The following is a 20709-nucleotide window of genomic DNA, read 5'->3' as shown; positions in this document are numbered from 1 at the left end:
AGGCATTTGCCTGTAGCTGTCTCTGTGAGAGCATGTCGCAAGGTGTCACTTTTCATGTTTAGATATTCAAACAAGTCTTCTTTTTTTCTAATTCAAGTCTCAACTCAAGTGTCACTGTAGAGCTGCTGACCTCCTATGAGCAAACCAGGACCCTCAGACCCTCAGGTGGGTCTCTGCTAGTTGTCCCCAAGTCTCGCCTCACCTTTAAATCCCTGCAAAAAACTCACTTTAATATTGCATTTATGTAATATCCTCCTAACATTTCCTTAGTTCTCCCTCACTGAAGGCCTTGCTGCCCTCGCTGTAAAGCACTTTGGGAACAGTGTTCTAAAAAGTGCTTTACAAACAGTGCTGTATAATTATATTATTGGAAATTACATCCGTTTCATTTTGGGGATTTTTTTTTACCTTGTGTGCGTATGCTTCTCTCCACTCAGTCAAAATATTTTACTAATATTATTAATATCATTTAATAATATTAATATTATTTGTCCTCTTCACAATAATGACTTACATCGACAAAACCCAGGACTGACTCAGGGACATTTTTTTTCCTTTCCTCCTTCCTTTTTATAATATTTTTATTTATATTGAGATTATTTCTAAATAATATGTATAAAAAGTTGCTTAAGAAATGGTATAAAAGGTATACGGCGAAACAGGCCAAATCATTTTACTAATTCTCCTGACATTTTTCTGAAGTGAGGACGTTCAGAGCTTCAGGCAAACACTCTCCCAAATGAGCGATTCACGCAAACATGGTGAGAGATGTTGTATCCTCATCATCAGTCACAAGCCAAAATAAGTTGGTGGTCTGGTGTACGTCTCAGCGCAACCCCATGTTTTCAACAGCGTGAATCGTCTCACGGCCAATGATGGCTTGGCTGTTCCTCTGTATATGGAAATGTGACAGACCAAGACACGAGTCAAACAGCACTTGATTTTCAACAACTTTATTTCAGTATGAGTTTGTTTTTTTTTTCCTTTTTTTCCGAACACCGCACACTGTTGCTTCAAACTTTCCCCTGCAGCCACTGAGAAAAGCCAGCCTGACAAAAACATGATCCAACATCGGTGCCTGAACAAAATCTTCACGACAGAACGACATGGGAGGTGTGTGGGGGGGGTCATCAGTCACTCATGACTAATACACACTTTGTACACGGAGCGACCAGACCGGACTAGAGCTGCAGGAGCACACACAGGAACAGTGAGGCGACAGAGGTCAACGGCTGCCCTAGCAACAACATCCTCTGCGTCATGAGTGAGCATGCATGTGAGAGTGTTCAGCACAACGACACACTGAAACGTGACCCAATAAGGCATCATGTGGAAACATGGAGACCAAAAAGTCGCCCTAAAAGAACACAGAACAGTGTAAGGCAAAAAACAAGAGTTAGAGAGAGGAAATGAAACGTGTCAACCACAACAGCTGGATTAATAAGTTAAACTTAAGTAGGGGCTCTGCTTCACAAAGCTGTATTAATGACAAAACCCTGAGTTGTTCAAACCTGAAAACTGGTCATTCTGGGTTTTTCTTTCACAATAAGAATGGTGATTCTGCTCTGGTTCAGGACACGGAGAAGTGAGTGAGCATGGCTGTAAGTCACGCCACACCTGCACCGAAGTGCGACTTGGTTAAGAATTACAAATGATGTAGCTCTCCCTCACTGTCACTTGAGCACTGACATGATCATCTTGCGCTTCCCAGACAGCTTCGAACAAGCTCACATCATAAAATGGCATGGTATGCAGTCTTTTTCACAATTCGACAGTTGGTCATAAAACACTCAGGCAAATTACATTTTTTTACTTTATTTTATCTTACACTAAACTGTGGAGAGTTTTTTCCTTTTTTTTAAAAAACTTGAAGATGAATGAATCGTGGCTGTGAAAAGCAGGGACCACAGTCCCTCCTCTAGCCTGGTTCTAGAATGCGATCCAAAGGGACAGTATGCTGATTGGCCGAAAGCGATGAGCTCAAACAGAAACGCACCTCTCACACAGCTCTTCCAGCGCGTAAACAACTCACCCGTTTATAGGCGAATACGGATTTGAAAAAGGCTTTGACTATTCAGACCATTAAGAGGTGCTGAATGGCGCTTCAGTTCTGGGAAACACTACTGCCACCTGCTGTCCCATTAGGCTCATTGCTATCAATGATATTTCAAGAGCTAAAAAAGGCATGAAATGAAATGGAAAAAAACAATATAGGGCAGTAACACTGGGTCCAAAATTATTCACGAATTAAACTAATGTTTACATCCTTTGAATGGGAAATGCATTTATTAGGGTGCATAGTCCTTGAAAAATGGATGAAGTTTAATGCAGAATAAAAAATGAGAGAACAACACGTTGCACTTCATTCAGAAATTTGAGAAAAGTAAGTGTTTGTACAGTAAGTCGTGAAGCACATACAACACATTTCATAATAACAGATTGTTGTGTGAGAAAATGAGTTACAAGTCGTGGAATTCACACATTCATTGTTAAACAAACTGAACTGCTCAGAAACAACTCAAGCTAAATCGACACGGAGTTAAGGATTAAATTCAGACTTCACATTTCTCAAACCGGCCCCCAGGTGAGATAACGCTGCCTGAACTCAAGTCAGAAAAATATGTACAGTTAAAGGAGGGGAAAAAAAAAGAAAAAAAGGTTCTAAGCGTCATCAGATCATTCGTGGGGACATCGTACAAAAGCACCACTACAAAATACATTCATCAGAGACGTGGTAACAGACAAGCAAGCAGATCCAGGTTGCGATGGCTCAAGCCCGCACAGGCAAAACACCAGTTCAGTTAAAAGACTACAGTATGGACGTGGGGGGGACCGAGGGGGGTCAACACGTACACATTTACAAATGCGCTCTGAGATTTGAACACACACACAGATCAGACAGCTGGAGGACAGTTCAACACAGAAAAAGAAATCATTAGATCAAAGCCTTGCAGAAACTTTCTTTCATTTAGAACAGCCATTGTTTCTTCAGCTGGTTGAGAAGCAGTATTAACTAGAATTAAAAGTCAATTGTTTTTCCATCCAAATTGCACGGGTCCACATTTATTCATAAAAAAAAGTCTGAAACTAAAATCCATTGTAGCAAAGAGAAAGAGTCTGCAAGACTTTCCTGCACCAACACTTGGATAGGGGTCAGAGAATGGATCAGAGTCCACCTACAATTAGCCCTCAGAAGAGGTTCATGTACCTATCAGTCACTAGGTGAAGGACGCTGCCTCGAACTACTGATGCCGGCGCTGGTGTCAGTGCCAACACAACTCCCTGAGAACCCCGGACGAAGCTTCCCACGTCGACGATGGCCACATGAAGGGTGACACACTCGGGCTCAACTTTTTGGTTTTTTTTACAGACATAGTGGTGCAGCATTTTGTTGATATAACCAATATTTACACAGGGAGAAGACGCTAGCCAGATGTGTTATGCAAGTGTCGCACATATACACAAAACAGGACTCGGCCAATTTCAGCGGGAAGTCGCTCATCACTGCAGACGTTCAGGTCAGTTACGCCTCATCAAATTTAAAATATTGTCACTGATCAGTCAGTATTGTTCTGTAAATAAAAATGTGCTCTGTAAACAATGCAAAAAACAAGGCATGAACATGTGAAAATAAAATGCTCAATAATATTTACAAAAGCATTTTCAATAGAAAATATAAAGTGATAATGTAATGTAAATTTTCACAGCAATTCTCATAGTCACAGGTAGTAAAGGATTGATGCCATTTCTATTCTATTGATATTCTACGCTTGGCTTCTTCCACCTTGGCAAGTACTTTTTCATGTAACTGACCAGGAACATCGCCACCGTGATGAGCGAGACAAGCCGCCTCATGAACGGACCGCTTCCCCAGCTGGAACTGCTCAAGTCCTGAGGAGACACCCCAGAACGTGCTGACGGAGGAAGTCAAAGTTAGAAACCGCTAGAATTGTTTTTTGGTTGCGCTGAGTGACGTGAACAACAGTATTTCAATTGAGGGTCAGAAACAATTCCGTTCACAGATACAGTCCACGCTTCCAGTAGAAGATGGGTTCATATTTACAGTTGTTACATCACACCTCCCTCTGTCTGCGCATCACATGGACGGACCTGTGTTTTTGCATTGGATCTGTGGATTTTGGCTTGATAGGACGGCGATTCTAACCTTCACAGTTTGCTCCAGTGTTTCCTCCCTCAGAACTATTTTGACCCCCTATATATATATGTATATCTATATATATTTATATATTTGACATTATAAAAAATAATTTATTGCGCATCCGAAAAAAAGTGCATCGTATACTTTAAAAAATATCTCTCTCTCTCTACACCTTTCTTGTATGAAGGATGATGAGGCTTCACTGCCACGGGTCGAGTGCAAGGGTGGACAGGGACAAGTACTCGGGGGGGATTATGCGATGACCATGGGAACGTCGTCAGAGAAGCCACTGATCATGGGGGCATCTTCATCATCATCACCTGGAACAGGCAGATATGCATACATCACATACTTTCAACCACAGTAGAAGACGCTCACGCGCCTGGAGGTGATGTGAGGAGGGCAACACAGAGCTTCAGTCTGTTCAGCAGAGAAGAATCAGGAAGCCCACTGATGTCACAGGAGGAGAGGAGGATGGAAAACTCTTACCCAGCTCATCCCCCGACGAGAAGATGGCAGAGCCCAGGCGGGAGTTGTAGTGGGAGTTGGCAAACGTCGTGAAGTTGTTCTGCAGCTGACGATGCCGGATATACAGCGCCAACAGCCCTCCACACGCTCCGAGCAGCAGCAGGAAGAGAACCGGCACCACCACTGCTGCTACATCCCCCGACCTCTCCTCGCTGCTGGAGGTGTCGCTGGCTCCTGCAGGGAACAACAAGCGACTCTCTCACCATGCTGGTTGGATTTAAAATAGCCAGTGGCTGGTGTTACCGCCAGTGAGCTGGTTGTAGTGCAGCAGAGCCGGATCCCCACACAGCTGGCCGTTCAGCAGACAGCGGGCCTGCACAGAGAAGGTGTAGTTGTGTCCTTTCTGCAGACTGTTGATGCGGAAGAAGGTGTCTGTGGTGTTCCCCAGGAAGGACGTCTGGTTGCTCGTGCTGTCATTCACATGGATTTCGTAGCCCTGAAAGCACAACATGATTTAACTCAGCTGTGATAGCAAACATAGTCAGGAGGAGACTTACCCGGCTCTCATCAAAGGCCTTGTCTCTGACTGCAAGACTTTTCCATAACAGATACACATGGTCATTTTCAGTCAGGATCTTCAGGGCTTCCGGCGCCGCGACAGAGACTGCATGAGGAAGAGCGAGTTACACACAGCAGCATCTGTACAGTTCCCACTTCACCATAAGCCCCAAATATTTAATTCACTGATCATCCAAGGCCCTCTTTCTTATACTCCTTATACAAATTCTGACTCATTTTAGGATGGACTTAGAGTTGAGAGTGACATACAGGTATGGCAGCAGAAGTGACTGAATGGTGAAATGAGGAGAGGGATTTCTGAGCAGTAACGTGATCAGATATTGTCAGATAAATGTGGATATTTGTCTTAATATATTCCACATTTTCTGCAGTACGTTTTCGCACTGACCGACATGACCAAGGGTGAAACATTAGATGTCTCCCGTGTGATAATCCTTCTCCATGCCAGCAATCTCACATGACCACACGACTAAGCCTCACAACAACAGCAAAACAACACGGATCACAGAAAGGGACATGACTACAGAAACATTAGTGACAGGAACACTACCAAGGAACTAAAGTTAGCGTAGCCTCTATTTTTACTGTCATCAGTGCAGTAAAAGTCAAAAACGCAACTTACTTCTTGGCTTGATCAGTTATTCAAGTCGGCAGCAATGAATAGAAATGACTTCGCGGAAAGACCTTCATAGTGTTACAGCTTCATGAAACGGATTTTGCGAGATAAATTTCCCAGAAAATGTGACTTTAAGTGTTAAGCTCCTTCCTGATCCCATCTGGGTTTGAAATAAACCTCTACTACCACAACTGTTTTTTCTTCTTCCAGATGCATTTTGGGCAGGTGCAACATATAGTCCTAAAAAACACTAACTGAAGATTCAATTGAAAATCAAATTGCACAACTATTAAGTTGACATAAAGACAAGGTTTTTTTGAACGTGGCAAATCAAAGCATAGTGGACACACCAACTCTTGAGGGAACCACATCCCTGCCCTGGCCGTGTAGAGTAGCAATCAGATCTGTATATCCAGTTTAGTGTTGTGCTCACTGGCAGACAGCGAGTTGTGCTAATGAACTGTGTGGTTTCTGACCTGTGCTCAGAGTGAAACTGGCCTCCTTGCTCATGTTGCGCAGCCGCACTGAGATGCTGTAGCGTCCACCAGGCTCCAGGCCTCTCAGCACATACTCCACAGTGTTATTCTGCGTGGTCACTTTGTAGTCACGCTCCACCTTCCTCACCACGTCCCTGACGTGAACAGCATACGTCTGCAGAGGGAAACCAGAAAAGTGTGATTCAACACGGGTATGGTAGCTGAGTGTCTCATGATGCCGGGAACAGCTACAGAACACCAGTGGAAAGGAAGGGTGGAGTGGAAGTTGTTAAAGTCGCACCAGTGCTGCGTTGGGGGCATCGTATGGTGGCTGCCACTTCAGGGTGGCCTGAGTTTTGTCCACTCGCACTCGATGCAGATTCCTGGGAGGCAGACGCTCGTTCGGAATCATCTTCACCACAGCGTAGTCAGACGGGGGGCCGAGGAAGGGAGCAACTGCACGCACCTGAAAAGGGGACAAGTCAGATAAGATCAAGAATCTAAAGTGGTGTCTCAGTTTTTGCTTGAAGGTTGACACTTCAAGCATCCCAAGATCAGTGACAGTGAGTCTACTCTATGTCAAGTAAACAGAATCATCAGCTCACACAGGAACACTTACAACAAGGTTTGAATTCAAGCTGATGACAAATTAAACATTAATCTTGACTCAGTTTTATGTTTTAAAACTAGTCTCCCTCTTGTTGCTGTGTAGTTGCAGGCATTCTGTTTACACAACAAGATCCAGCATTCTGAATCCACTCCCGATCGTAATCATTTTCACATGAGGTGTCTGAGATCAGATTCAAATGCATCTTAGATTTCTGAAGTGTGTTTACAAAAGTGGCCACAGAGAGCTAATACTCAGGGTGGTACCAGAGATCAGCAGGATTTAGAGCCAAGTGAGAAAACACCTCCAATTTTCTGACACGCTTGTCGCAACACTGAATACATTCATCTAATTTACCGTCTTGGCCGAACGTTACATGAAGAGCTTTGAGGAATTTGTCGGGCCCTCACCAGGAAGAGATACTGCTCATCGCTGTCCACTGTGACGGTGAGACTGAAGGCAGTGGTGCGGACCTGATGAGGACGACGAAACAGATCCAGGAACGAGGTGGCATAGAACACAGCGTACACCTAGAAACACACAAAGAGAGAGACATAAATTTCAGTTTCAGAATTTCCTTTTCAGGTCATTGCATTCCATACAGGCATGATTTGAGTAATCGCTCTGAAAACGTTACAAATGAAGAGTGACACTTTTAAAAGGAAACAATCTTATTTGAGAATTGCATCTTCAAGATATTGTTTTGTAATGAAAGATCGCAGGCAGTTTGGCTTCCAGGGGTGAAATTGCAGAAGTGGTAGTAAAAGCAGTGACACAGTTTGAACAGTTTAGGCGTCATGTCATGTGAAGTGAGTTACCTTTGCTGCTGGGCCAGTGACAGTCCAGCTACAGTCCACAGCTGTCTGGTTCACGGCTCTGGCTTTGATCAGGGGCTTCTCTGGTTGTTTCCCTGCAGTACTGTGATGAGACAGGGCTGTGGGACTGTCCCCAATGCTGGTGTGAGCCCACACCGCCACCTCATAGGTCGTTCCTGCCGTCAGGTTTACAGCTGCGACAGGGTTGTGGTTGTGATGAATGCGGAGTTTGAGCTTGGATATGTGTCAGCATATTTTCACTGTACCTTTTAGGACACGCTCCCCCACTGTGTAGTTCTTGTTCTCCTTTATGTGGCTGTCAAACTGCCAGGACAGGAGTACTGCGTATTGCTTCACCTTGAGGAGGAAACACACCATAGAACCGTCAGCTTCGTCTGCACTCACACAGCAGTGACAAGAGTCTCTGTACTTGTTTCTACCTCATACTGGGAGTTGAAGCTGAACGACAGCATCATGGAGTCTTCAGTGATGCTGTCTGCAATCACAGAGGGAGGAGGCAGTGCTGCGGTGGAGATGGATAAACAGCGTAAGATGTAGTTTTACACAATGAGCAGCAGATGGTAGCATTGCACTGCCACCGCTATTTTACAGTAAACTAAATCTTCTGTTTTATATTAATGAGGTGTGGATTGTTAGTATTGTGGTATGAAGAGAAGGTGATTTCTTTTTGGTTCATTTCTATGTTTAAACATGATTCTTAATTGATTTATGTTATTCCATTGACCATGACCAGCTTCCTAGTGGTGTTTGATCAAAACAAACCTGCACAATCTAGTAAGTAGAATGTGTCGAGTCAGAATTCAAAAGTGAGATGCAACACGCATGTTTTACCATGTTTTTGTCTTTTCTTTTTCGTCTCAGCCAGTTCTGTTTTAATGTAAATATATTAAAACATACATACATACACAATTTAATATTTACAACATATACAAAAACAATTGAGATAATAGGCACAACTTCCAATTAAAGGACAATGAAACGTATGCCCTTTATCAAATGAGTCGCTATTATTTATAAGCCAAGTCAAAGTCTCCTTTCCACTTTAAACTCTTATACACCAGATACATATTCGCTCAAAACCTCTGGGTGGTGATGACAGCATCTGTGAGATGGAGGCAATATAGCTGACGCTGCTTGTGTTCACCTTTTTTAGGGGTGATGGATTTGACCTCAGTCCAGTTCCCAACGCCTCGACCAGTTACTGCTGCCACCTGTGAAACAATCACCATGGCAACCAGAAAATAGACACATTGGATGGATCTGGTGATTAACAACTTGCTATATGCTTGTGGACATGCGTCTTACCCTAAATCTGTACAGGGTGTCTGGTTGCATGTCCTTCACTTGCACCCTGCTCGTGACACTTCTTAGTGACATCCACTCAACTCCATCCATTTCACTGTACTCAACCTGTGACAGAAATCCAACTGACTTTCAGTCTTAAAACGCACACAACAGTATCAGCAGATCATATTTTAAAGCAACGGTTGACACTGTCAGGATAGTAGAGGGGGAATAGCATCCAACATCATACCCAAGAGCACCAGTTTTTGTAAGTCTTTGTATAATGTCAGCCTTTTGAGCAAAGTCAGATGCTTGAAACCTTTAATTACTGAGTGTATATAAGTGAACTCTGCTTTTTTGATTAGAAAAAACTATCAAGATATTTTGTCCACAATAACTATAACATCGCGATACAGTGATTCTATGACTGCAAAACATTTCATTCTCCATAGGTCCCGTTATAAGTGTCTCTTAAGAAGTTCGGAATTTCTTGACTGCACTGAATATATCTCAGAGGAAATACATAACGTTGTCAGTCAATTTCACATGAATGACAACCAAGTAAAACAAAATATATACGGAACAGTAGCTATTCCTGCTCCTCACAGACTGAATTTTCATGGAAAGCAGCGCATTTCACTCTCGTAACGAGGAGTGGCGCTGTGAGCTCATGTCCTTCTGGTGTACCACAGTCATTAGAGCATTCAATTTGGTATCAGGTTTTAATATAATGAAATACTCACGGCTGACACCAGGTTTGTGGCTTCACAACCAACAGGACCAACACATTTGCTAACCTCCCTCAAAACAGTACACTGCCTGTATTTTCTCTTTTCATACGAAGCGGCGCCACCCTGTGGCGTCTTGAAGACCTGCAGGAGGCCTTTTGTGAGAGAATGCTTTTTGAATGTTTGTTTCAATACCGCTACTTACCACCGGTGAATTCATTAAGTAGGACGTAGTACAACCTGTAATTGATTATTTTGGCACACCCATATAACTAAGCAAACATTAATATCAATTCTAGATTTTGCTGTAATGCTGCTTTATGTGGTTTATATGCCTCACAATAAATGGCTGTGACGTCAAAAATAGAGAAAGAAGAGTTCACTCACAATGTACTCTCTAATCAGGCCGTGTCCTTTGTCCGGTGGGCTCCAGGACACATCCACTGTCCCATCCTCAGCGTTGTCACATGACAGCTGCAGGTTGCTCGGAGGGTCGGGCACTACAAGTGAAAGAACATAAAACGCATGATGATGATCTGGAATAAAACCTAATTTTGTAATGCACAGGAAACAAAGTACAAGTTTTTCTTTTTTTTCTTTCAGAGCAGTGTCGGACAACATTTAGTTTAAGTTTCTTTGAAATAAGAACATATATACACTTTAGACTGACTTATTTAAGTTCCATTTTGTTTTCCAAAAGATGTTTGCAGAAGATTTCAATAAAAGTGGATTGAAAGAAGCAGAAGAAGAATAAAACATCTATGGCAGCTGGGGCTAAAATTTAAAATGAATCCCAACAGTGGAAAACTGAGGGCTAAACATTTTTCATTATTCATCATTAGAATCATTCATCCTCAATTCATCATTAGAATAAGACGTAAATCATCACTCAACAAAGCTTTAGTAGTTCATGTCTTACCACAACACTGGCTTTTCTTTACCCATTTCGAGACAATATATATTAATTCACACTGTACATTGTAGATTACATCTACTTACAGCAATTAAATTTTTAATACTCAATCAAAAAAAATAACAGAGAGAATTACAGAAATACTGAACTGGATTTTTTTAGTGTTTAGAATCAAACAATGTACTTAAATAATGTACCTAATATTTGTTTCTCTTATTTGAGGTATGAGTAACTTACTCTTCCTGTGAGAAAAATGCAGCAGCAGAAGTATACATTTGAGATTCAAAACAGTTACAGTACATAGAAATATTTTGAATTATGTACCTTGCTGCACTGCGTGTTAAGTGTTAAAATGTAGGATAAATAACGATTTAGTTTTAATGCTTTAATGCATTGTTCAGCAATGAAATTCTTCATCAGAAATACATTGGTAGTCCAATATCCAAATTTAAATTAGTGAGATTGCTCCGTCTTTCTGACAGCAGAGGAGTCGGTTTTAAGTAGCCAAGCTGTCAAAATAAATACTAATGAATGTTCAGAAAAATCATGTGCAGACCACTTACATCCCTCAGGTGTCCGGATTGTGACCACTTCATTGGTCTTGTGTAGCCTGCTGAGACACTGGGTCAGCACTTTGACCTGGTAGGTTGTGTCAGGCTGCAGCACAGTCAGCTTGTAGCTGGTTTTATTGCTGTGTGTGTCCATGATGGTCCACTGCTGTGTGCCCACAAGCCTAAGGATAGCAGGAGCACATTTAGCAACAAGGCTGCAGTCATATAAAATACAACAATGGCTTCATGGACGAGACGACTTGTCAGTGCTGCACTGTAAACGCTAACATATCGACTCAACATTAATATGCCAATATTCAATTTGCAATATGCTTTCATACGACAATTAATCATGAGCGTAATCTTTCTACATTACCTGTATTATTGTTTTCATGCAAGGTATTTAACTATTTTAATATAATTCCTTTGTAGAAATCAAAAAATAAGACAATGAAGATTTTATTTTCTGAAATCAGGATAATTATTAGCAAAGAAAAGTGTACGTATATTATACATACATATATAGATTGTGATAGTTTCGACTGCCCTAGTGAGTAGTACACCTACAACAAAACAATATTAAAGTGAAATGTCAAGTTGGGTGAAATCCAAACATGCAGACTTGCCTGTAGTAGATCAGGAAGTAACAGGAATCCAGGGGAAGATTTTTGGGGCGTGTCCATGTTAGAGTGATGGCACCAAAAAAGTCAGGTGTGCTCTGGACGTTCTGGACCTTGTAAACTAGCATGTCCACTAACAAATAATACAGAATCATCATTCAATAGAAACTTCGAGAATGTAAGAGATAATCCAAAAATATGAATGTCACATTGCAAGTCAGCAGATCACGAGTCACGAGCTAGAACAAATCTGGACTAAAAGAAAGGGTAGAATTTTACAGTTGATAAAAACCTCTAAAAATACTTTTTTTGGGGAGTCAAAGCACAGAAACCTACATGTGCAGTTGTCCTCATCACTGTGGTCAGAACAGTCCATGAAGCCGTCACACCTCTCGCTGTCCAACACGCACGCTTCTCCGTCAGTGCAGCGAGTCCCATTCACACAAAAAAGTGGACCCCGGGTGGCTGTATAAAATGATTAGCAAGATGAGACACATTGAGAACTAAGTCATCAATGTGTTGACAGCCAGTTTTAGACAGAGGCGCAGACTCACGGCAGTGGGCTTCATCAGAACCATCCTGACAGTGGAAAACACCGTCACAGTGCTGCCAGTCAGGGATGCAATGGGATGGTCTGTGACACATGAACTGACTCGGACCGCATCGATTGGGGTGAGGTGGGGCAAGGGTGGGCACAGGGACCACGGTGGCGGAGCCATTGACTAAAATTGACGAGCAAAGTCATTGATTATACTTCTGTCTTCAATGATGTTCCAGTGCTGTATCACAAAAAACACCTGTGGGACACCCAAGTTCATCGGAACCATCCAGGCAGTCGGCATAACCGTCACACACCCACGTGTTAATGATGCAGGCGCCAGAGCCACAGCTAAAACGGTTGGCAGCACAGGTAGTCTGACCATGGGACACATTGTGTGGCGTACCACCACCTGAGGAGAATTAGGAGACAATGATTCATATTTACAACCCTTCGTTTGAGTTTATGTATGATGAGAAATACGCACCTGTGCACTGTGATTCATCTGACCAGTCGCCACAGTCATTCTCACCATCGCATTTCCACCAAGTTGGAATACAGCGCCCATTTTTACACTCGTACTGGAAATACCTGGAGCAGCCAGGGTCCTCGATGGGAGCAGCTGACAAACAAGACCCAGTTTTTATTGACACACCTCGCATTTCAACATGCATCAATGTAGACTAAATAAATGTGTCAGTTTATATCAACCCACCACAGTTTGCCTCATCAGAGTAGTCCCCGCAGTCGTCCATGCCGTCACATTTCCACTCCAGACTCACACACATTCCATTGGCGCACTGGAAGGTGTATGAGTCACACACGTTTCCAAATTCTGGCGGTGAGGCTGGAAGACAATGCAAGGTTGACAGTTACTGCAACAAAGAGACTCCTATAGCAACATGAAGTCAGTTGTCACTGACTTTTCTAGTCCATGAAGTTAGATTCGTATATTTATCCAAACAGCTGAACAGTAAGGCATCCAGAAAAATAAGCTCATGTGTGATGTCAGATTTGGGTCATAATTGCAAAGGGATAATGAATATATGCAGCTTGGTCTAACCCACCGAATATTGGAAACATGCATCCCAGATAGCTTGAGTGTGGATTCTAGTTTGAAGTCAAAGATACAGATGACATTTCACAGAATTACAAAATAAATAGAGGAAAAATCAAAATGCATGTAAATCAGGGAGATAAAAGTGAGAAAAAACATATTTTAAAAAAAGGAAACAAAAAACATTATGCAATTGATGAACCAGGCAAACCAGGAAAACACATTTAAGCAGAAGTGTAAATGTATATTCCATAATATTGTCTGTGATTTCCTGAAGGCATTAAAACTACCAGAATGCCGTTTTGTGTCCTTGAAGTACCGCCATTTTTTCTCTCAATGACAGGGTGATTTTCGATCATATGAGTCCCAATATGCCAATTAAAAAATAGCAACATGAGTACATATAAGAAATATTTAAAGAAGCAGTACTGATGAAGGATAAGATGATGGCTTCTCCAACGTATACAGAACTTCATTTTTAAAACCAGCAAATGCCCCTGCCTTCTGTCTTATTTTTCAAAACCCTGCTCCAGGCTGTGTCAAACTAGAGCAAGGCTCATTAAAGAGAGGGACCAAAGTGTTTGGAATAGGTTTAGAAACGTACTAATGGGTTAAATTCAGAAACGAAAGACAAGCAAAAGACAAAGTAATTGAAAATCATGAATATTCACTTTTGACGTTAGAACTTCTCAGTTTAATATCTGCTTTCATTGCCACGGCCATCAGCCTTCCTCACACAGTCAGGCTGTAAGGACAGAACTAGTGCGTACCACATTGAGCGTAGTCTGCGTCCTCATCAGATCCATCTTCACAATGCTTAATCCCGTCGCACACCAGGGACTGGAACAGACACTGAGCCCGGTTCTCGCACACAAACTCCATGTAGCGGGTACATAGCGGGTCTGTGGGTGAATCACCAACATGATGAGTCATGTAGATGCTAAATCTAGCTTGGCTAATAAAAAAGCATTCTTTGATTTTCTGACCGCAGTTGAGCTCATCCGCGCCATCAGGACACTCCTTGATGCCGTTACAGTGAGAGGCGGTGGGCAGGCATGTGTTATTGGAGCAGAGGAAGCCTTTACAGCGAGTCCCATCTGTTGGACAGCTTTGTTAACAACTTCACAATGCTGCTGATTAACCAAAAAACCAAGAGGAAAGTACATTACAAGAAACCAACAATCATACTAAAAAACTGCTTGACACTTGACACTCACTACGTGACTTGCTGCCATATGAGACAGTAAGTCTCAAAGGTGACCTGAGAGCAGATGCACATCAAACAGATTTGAGAGTGTGAAAGCGTTATTGTACCACAGAGATGAGGATCTTCATCCGAGTCATCTTTGCAATCGTCATCGCCATCACACATCCAGCGCTGCGGGATGCAATGACCCGTGTGACACTGGAAACTGTCTGCCTCACACGTGTGGTGGCCCACTGCTAAAACAAAAATGTTTATGACAGCATGTTGAGATGAAAGTAACAAAACCAGAACAACACTTGAACATCAACACTTGTGTGTTCATATAAGCTGATGTTGTCCGGCGTTTGTATCCGTACAGTAAATGACAGGACGGAGATGCTCACCTGTGCAGTTGGCTTCATCTGACCAGTCCCTGCAGTCATTGTCGCCATCACAACGCCAGGCCTCTCGGATACAAACACCCCGGGCACATGTGAACTCTCCAGGCCCACACTGGTGAGACTCTGAGGGTGACACAGGACAATTATATCCACTTTCAGATTGTTACACAACACCCAACGTTTGAGCCTCAAACCTACACTCTCTTTAGAAGGCCAATCAAAACTTTCAGAGAGCTGAACCCATGCACCAAGCATGTGAAGCCATGATCGGTGTAGTAACAGTAAAGCCAAGGCAAAGGTCATTGAGAGCATGTACCATTTTAGAATTTTAATTTTGTTTCCCTTTATACGTGAAAAGTGTGGTTTCATTTGTTCGCAAAATGATACACTTTGGACACATATACTAGCACAGCATACTGATGGACTATAATGAATGGCAGGGCCATGTTTGACCTTCTACACCGAACATCCTGGCCATCAGCAGGGACCTCGGAGCCAACTGCAAAAATGACTGATAGCACACCTCTCCTGTCTTTTCTTTAACAGCAGAATGGTACTTGGCTAGAAAAAGTCCAATATGCTAATGCAGGTCAATTACATAAAGTTCCTTAATTTTCTCGGTGCAGCCTGCAGACTTTTTCTTTTGTTGTTTCACTTTCCAGCCGTGTCTCATAACACAGCGCAAACAAAACGCTAAGTGCATGCGCACATGGTTAGACCTGTAAATCATGCATGCACGAGTTGTGTGTCAGAAATCTCAGCGAACAAAAGGTACCCAGAGTGAAGCACATTATTACATGAAAGTGGGCTTGTTTGATTCAAGTTAGTTGAATCACACTTGATTTACTATGTAGCAATGTGTCTGTCATCACAGGCAGATGCAGAAGTGAGAGAGATAGAGACACAAAACACTGCCATGTCGCAGTAATTTGACCAACATTAAAGAAAAAGGGGTCTTTACTGATTTCTGAGACAGATTCCAGTGTAAATGCTGCTGAGGGGAAATAGTGTAATAATTTGATTTTCAGCAACAAGCCAGACTGCTTCTCATCTACCATGATGTCTTCAGCAACAGCTCCAGGGCTATCTTTAAGCTTGAAACAATGACACGTAGGTGAACTCACCACAATGCTGTTCATCACTGTTGTCACCACAGTCATCTTCACGGTCACATTTAAAGGCCAGTGGGATACAAGAGCCAGTGGCTACACAGCGGAACTGGTTGGACGAGTCACAAGTTGTAGTCGCTGATAACAAACAAGTAGATATAAGACCTCACAATCTATACCAAATGGAATGTGGGGGAGGTTGCTTACGACATTCTTGCTCGTCACTCATGTCTCCACAGTCGTTGTCGCTATCACACTTCCAGATGCTGCTGATGCAGCGTCCATTGGAGCAGCGGTACTGGTTAGGCAAACAACTGTGAACTGAAACAAAAAAAATAATGCAATCTGTCAAAATGTTAATTTATTTATTTTTATTTGAAGACACTCACCAGTCTTTACACAGGTTTTGTTCACTAACTGGTATCCTGTAGGACACTGACACTGCAGTTCACCATTTGGCAAGGTGGTAGTTGGAGTCCCATCAGGGCACACACACGTGTGCCGCCTGCCGGGTTGCGGCAGGCAGAGGAGGCTGCATGGCTGGTCAGCACACGCATTATGACCTGCAAGAATCGACATTGGTTAAAAATCAACCCTCTGTTTATGATGCACGTGTTATGTAGTGATGGGTCCCGCAACACCGACTGATGCGCCGCTGTGCGCCGAGCTCACAGAGCAATCCCCGCGTCGGTGCGCGTACCGCTGTAAGACAATCATGTGACTGAGTCGACTCTGCAGTAACGCACCAAACTGGGTTTATAAGGAAGCGCACCTGTCAGTCTAACAGTCTAATCTCATGGTTCCTTGTGAATGTCTTTGTGGATCTAGGGGGCCGCTCCAAGGTAAACGCAAGTTGTCTGCTGTGTGGGACCATCTTGATCTCCTATCGGGAATAATTTTTATTCCGACCTTTACTCAGTTTGTCTCAGATTTTCGACTTGTCTTATTCCATTGTAATTCAAATTAATTTGAAGGTTTAATTTAATTTAGAAAGTTAGAAAGACACTTGAGGAGCCCCATCAGTAATGTTAAGGATGGCTGTCCCAGCTCCTGAGAGCAGAACATGCGTGAGTTTGGATACAATAAGGAATCTGCTGCTATTATAATATGATTTGTACAAACGAACAGAAAAAGAAAGACCCGCGATATAATCTGTCTCGTCCTGTCTTAGTTTTGTTGCTTTTAGCTTAGAAGTCAAGACGCTTTTGACATATCTCTATTTTGTTTAAGGTTTATGTCACTTCCCAATTAAATTACAAACATTTACATCTTTCTTACTTACTACTACAATTTCACAAAAAAACAACATAGATAGAGATAGAACTTCCTTACCTCTGTTCTTCCCCTTATAGAAGATCTTCAGGTCCATGACCCCAGTCAAGCGGCCAACGATTAGTTCATTGCTCTGGGAACCAGCCTTTGGAGCCTTGAAGATTCCCATTCTTGACCAATCGTCCCAGTAAAGGTCATTCTGGGGGCAACAACCGCAACATGTTTGAGAAAACAGTGAGTAACTGTACATTACACATTACTGAGAAAAACTTGCACCTTGAAGACCGCGATGGCGTATGGATGAGGAAGTCCCTCCATCAGAATGCTTCGCTGACCTCCACTGAAGTCGGCTCTCTCAATGCGATCACTGTAGGCTTCAGTCCAGTACAGCCAGTGATCATCAGCAGTTATCCCATTAGGCCAGCGTACGCCCTCCGACGCTATGCAGGACACGTTGGTTCCATCCATATAGCTCCGATAAACACCTGCTGCGCGGTCTCCCCAATCGGTCCAGAACATTAGACTGCAGGACATTTATTATCAGACTTACAGGACACAGTATTATCTCATTGAAAAAATATCCATGAGGCTAAAAACAAAGTACTTGTCCTTTGAACATTAAAATGTAACATCTTGTATCATATATTATGCTTTCCAAATCATTTTAAATCAATTTGTATTTTGTCTTCTGCTTCTTTTTGACAAATGAAAAGTGGCCTGAAGTGAAATAGATCATAGAATTATGAAGATTAATCGAACTCACATGACAGCATTATGTTACCTTGTCTTGGTATGGCACTTTTCATTCTTACAAATATTGTCACGGTCACTCAGCTCCACAACATTGATGAAGATGAGTTTTTGATCCTCTAACAAGGAATTCATGTTGGCAATAGCAACAATAACCCAATGAATCAAAATGTTCATTTGGAAAGAGACATTTTGCGTCTCTTTAACAATCAAATAACATTTCAACTTGGTGTTGATCGGGGTCATATAACCACTTATGGACACTTCAATTCCTCTGTGTTTTCTTTCTAAACGTGTCGTAGGTTTGACTGTGAACCAGCACCTCATAAACTCCTCAGCACATAAAATGAGAATTACGATGATGAAAGTTTCACCTAAGATTTACATTTAACGAACAAATGCCATTCTCTCATTGCAGAGGCTGTCATACTGCATCTTGTGTGTCTGTGTCTTACCTCTCTTCAGGCAAGAGAACTAGAGCTCTGGGATGCTCTAAAATGGATGAGTTGAGGAGAGTGAGACGCAGGTCTCCATCTGGATTGGAAACCTACCAAAGATAAGTATTGATGTTTTTGAGAGCTTGCAAAACAGCCAATCAACACATTAACAGTTTAGTAACAAAAATCTGGAGTTAACTTTTTGGTGCCTGAACTAGTGTCAACACACTGATATTAGAACTAGTGTACGTTCTACTAGCATTCACTGTACTAAACCAAGCTGGTGTCTCTGCTTAAGAAGTGACTTGAGATTTTTTTAACATCCCCGATAAATAACAGACACCCTGAAACCACAATGCACAGAAAGTTAACAAATCAAGGATCCAGTTTCATTCATTTCAGTAAAAGTCTAAAAAACATTCAGCCAACACTCAGAACAAGCAGAGATGAGCGCAATCCTACTGCAGCCCAACATAATGTGCACATTTTCACCGGTTTACATGTACGGAATTAGTTTACAACGCAGATTAATTCACTCCAATGTTGTGTTGACGAATGAACCAAAAGCCAGTTTAATTCAGTTAAACAAATGTCAAAGGACACAAGACAAGTATAAATATGTGCCATATTTACCTCTATCTTTTGCGCCCCGGCATCAACCCAGTAGAGCAAGCGGCTTATGGGGTCAAAGGTTAAAGCTTCTACATTCTGAAGGTCTTTCCGGACTACAACCTCCTGACCCGTGCTGCCATTGAGGCAGAGACGCTGCAAGGGAAGAAGCATTGAATCAAGAGAAAGCAGTAGGAGTGCTGAAAGTTTTCATGCCGTTCATACTTCACCTGGATTGTGTCCAGTGAGATGTCCGCCCAGTAAAGGCAATTTCTGTCATAGTCAAAGTCCAGAGCAACAGCTTCACGAAGTCCAGCTAGAGGCAGAGGCTGATCAGCACCGGTGGCCAGGTCATACCGATGGATGGAATTCCTCACAGCGTACAGGATGAACTCATTACTCACTGCAACAAGGCAACAAGGCATGAAAAAGTGGGGGAAAAAAGAGTTTCTACTGATACCACTGCTAAACTGGTGCTGTTTGACATGTTATAAGGGAAAATGGGTACGCTTACTTGTTTCAAATAGCTCATTGATTATTAGCTAAATCTCTTGAGTAAACACAAATAATCAAACAAAGATATGAAGGGGGTCGTGTGATAGTAAAAAACATGAACATATTCATGCCATGAACACATTTGCAGGACAATACCTCTGACAGGACAAGGAAGCATCTCTCCGTCGAGTCTGGCCTCCACATCTCCTCCACTACAACTGTCCCCTGGTACCTTCCTGTAGCTGCAGCAGCAAACAAAAACAGTCACACAATTCTCCAAATATTTCTACATGACTGATGCTGTCATTGCAATAAGAAAAACAAGAAGAAGAACAACAAGAAAAACCTTGAATCAAACTATAAAGCAGACAAAAGATTGTTTTGATGTTGGCTATTATATTATGCTAATGAACCACACAAATCTGCTGATCACAGCAATGTACCCTTTGCTGCGGCGGTAGGTGGTGCCAACAGGACACGGCACTGGAGGAGCGTAGAGGTCACCCACAAACTCGGGGTCAGGCACACACACCTGCAGGGACAAGTCTTCACTCAGCTTGAAGCCGTAATCACTGCAGGAGGAAAAGAGGGAAACACAAATGACCTTTTAGTTAATTTCTCTGTTTGTTAAAACACTGAAAATTGTTGTCCGTCATGAGTATAAAAGAATCAAGTGAATTCCAATTCAATTCAATTCTGTTCAGAGACTCAATAATTTGCTAATAAAACCATGTTTGAGATCCAAGAAGATCATCGTCTACGCAGAAATAACTTTGACCTTCAGTATGGTAATGATGACATGCTACTCACCACTCGTAGTCCTGGCGTGAGCAGGAACAGTTGGAAACAGTGACGGGTCTGTCAAAATCCTCTCCGTTAAAGCAGGTAGCGTGAGGAGTTCTCCGCTTGAACGTGATCTCTCGACCCAGAAGACACTCGTTGCCATGCTCATCAGACGGTGACCAGTGCTTGTAGTCTGCTTCAGAGCAGGGAACACCTGTACCCAAAGAAAGAATTA

At 42.5% G+C, this 20709-nt stretch overlaps 1 protein-coding gene across 2 annotated transcripts in view; it reads right to left on the bottom strand.

Moving 5' to 3' along the window:
- Nucleotides 1–892: 892 nt before the first annotated feature.
- sorl1 (sortilin-related receptor, L(DLR class) A repeats containing) overlaps nucleotides 893–20709 on the bottom strand; it is a 50492-nt gene continuing 30675 nt past the window's right edge. Inside the window, exons 14-48 of one of the 2 annotated variants that reach the window (XM_053873164.1) lie at nucleotides 20502–20688; nucleotides 20135–20263; nucleotides 19848–19933; nucleotides 19427–19599; nucleotides 19221–19352; nucleotides 18606–18697; nucleotides 17677–17923; nucleotides 17461–17599; nucleotides 16518–16691; nucleotides 16336–16449; nucleotides 16144–16266; nucleotides 15023–15142; nucleotides 14747–14875; nucleotides 14419–14529; nucleotides 14203–14334; nucleotides 13091–13222; nucleotides 12863–12997; nucleotides 12635–12787; nucleotides 12392–12559; nucleotides 12174–12302; nucleotides 11844–11970; nucleotides 11230–11399; nucleotides 10141–10253; nucleotides 9047–9151; nucleotides 8886–8952; nucleotides 8161–8243; nucleotides 7987–8077; nucleotides 7724–7914; nucleotides 7316–7435; nucleotides 6600–6764; nucleotides 6299–6473; nucleotides 5185–5291; nucleotides 4931–5123; nucleotides 4649–4861; nucleotides 893–4479 (exon numbers count right to left, since the gene is read on the bottom strand). In XM_053873164.1, coding sequence (XP_053729139.1) covers nucleotides 4412–4479; nucleotides 4649–4861; nucleotides 4931–5123; nucleotides 5185–5291; nucleotides 6299–6473; nucleotides 6600–6764; nucleotides 7316–7435; nucleotides 7724–7914; nucleotides 7987–8077; nucleotides 8161–8243; nucleotides 8886–8952; nucleotides 9047–9151; nucleotides 10141–10253; nucleotides 11230–11399; nucleotides 11844–11970; nucleotides 12174–12302; nucleotides 12392–12559; nucleotides 12635–12787; nucleotides 12863–12997; nucleotides 13091–13222; nucleotides 14203–14334; nucleotides 14419–14529; nucleotides 14747–14875; nucleotides 15023–15142; nucleotides 16144–16266; nucleotides 16336–16449; nucleotides 16518–16691; nucleotides 17461–17599; nucleotides 17677–17923; nucleotides 18606–18697; nucleotides 19221–19352; nucleotides 19427–19599; nucleotides 19848–19933; nucleotides 20135–20263; nucleotides 20502–20688 — 4793 coding nt within the window. In that variant the 3' untranslated portion in view covers nucleotides 893–4411. The remainder of the gene's footprint in view (nucleotides 4480–4648; nucleotides 4862–4930; nucleotides 5124–5184; nucleotides 5292–6298; nucleotides 6474–6599; nucleotides 6765–7315; nucleotides 7436–7723; nucleotides 7915–7986; nucleotides 8078–8160; nucleotides 8244–8885; nucleotides 8953–9046; nucleotides 9152–10140; nucleotides 10254–11229; nucleotides 11400–11843; nucleotides 11971–12173; nucleotides 12303–12391; nucleotides 12560–12634; nucleotides 12788–12862; nucleotides 12998–13090; nucleotides 13223–14202; nucleotides 14335–14418; nucleotides 14530–14746; nucleotides 14876–15022; nucleotides 15143–16143; nucleotides 16267–16335; nucleotides 16450–16517; nucleotides 16692–17460; nucleotides 17600–17676; nucleotides 17924–18605; nucleotides 18698–19220; nucleotides 19353–19426; nucleotides 19600–19847; nucleotides 19934–20134; nucleotides 20264–20501; nucleotides 20689–20709) is intronic. The other variant, XM_053873165.1, reaches the window with a different exon arrangement.

The sequence above is a fragment of the Synchiropus splendidus genome, chromosome 8 (genome assembly GCF_027744825.2).
Source record: "Synchiropus splendidus isolate RoL2022-P1 chromosome 8, RoL_Sspl_1.0, whole genome shotgun sequence".
NCBI classification, from domain to species: Eukaryota; Metazoa; Chordata; class Actinopteri; order Syngnathiformes; family Callionymidae; genus Synchiropus; species Synchiropus splendidus.
Note: the sequence above shows the minus strand (reverse complement) of the source record. Positions and strands in the feature narration are given on the sequence as shown.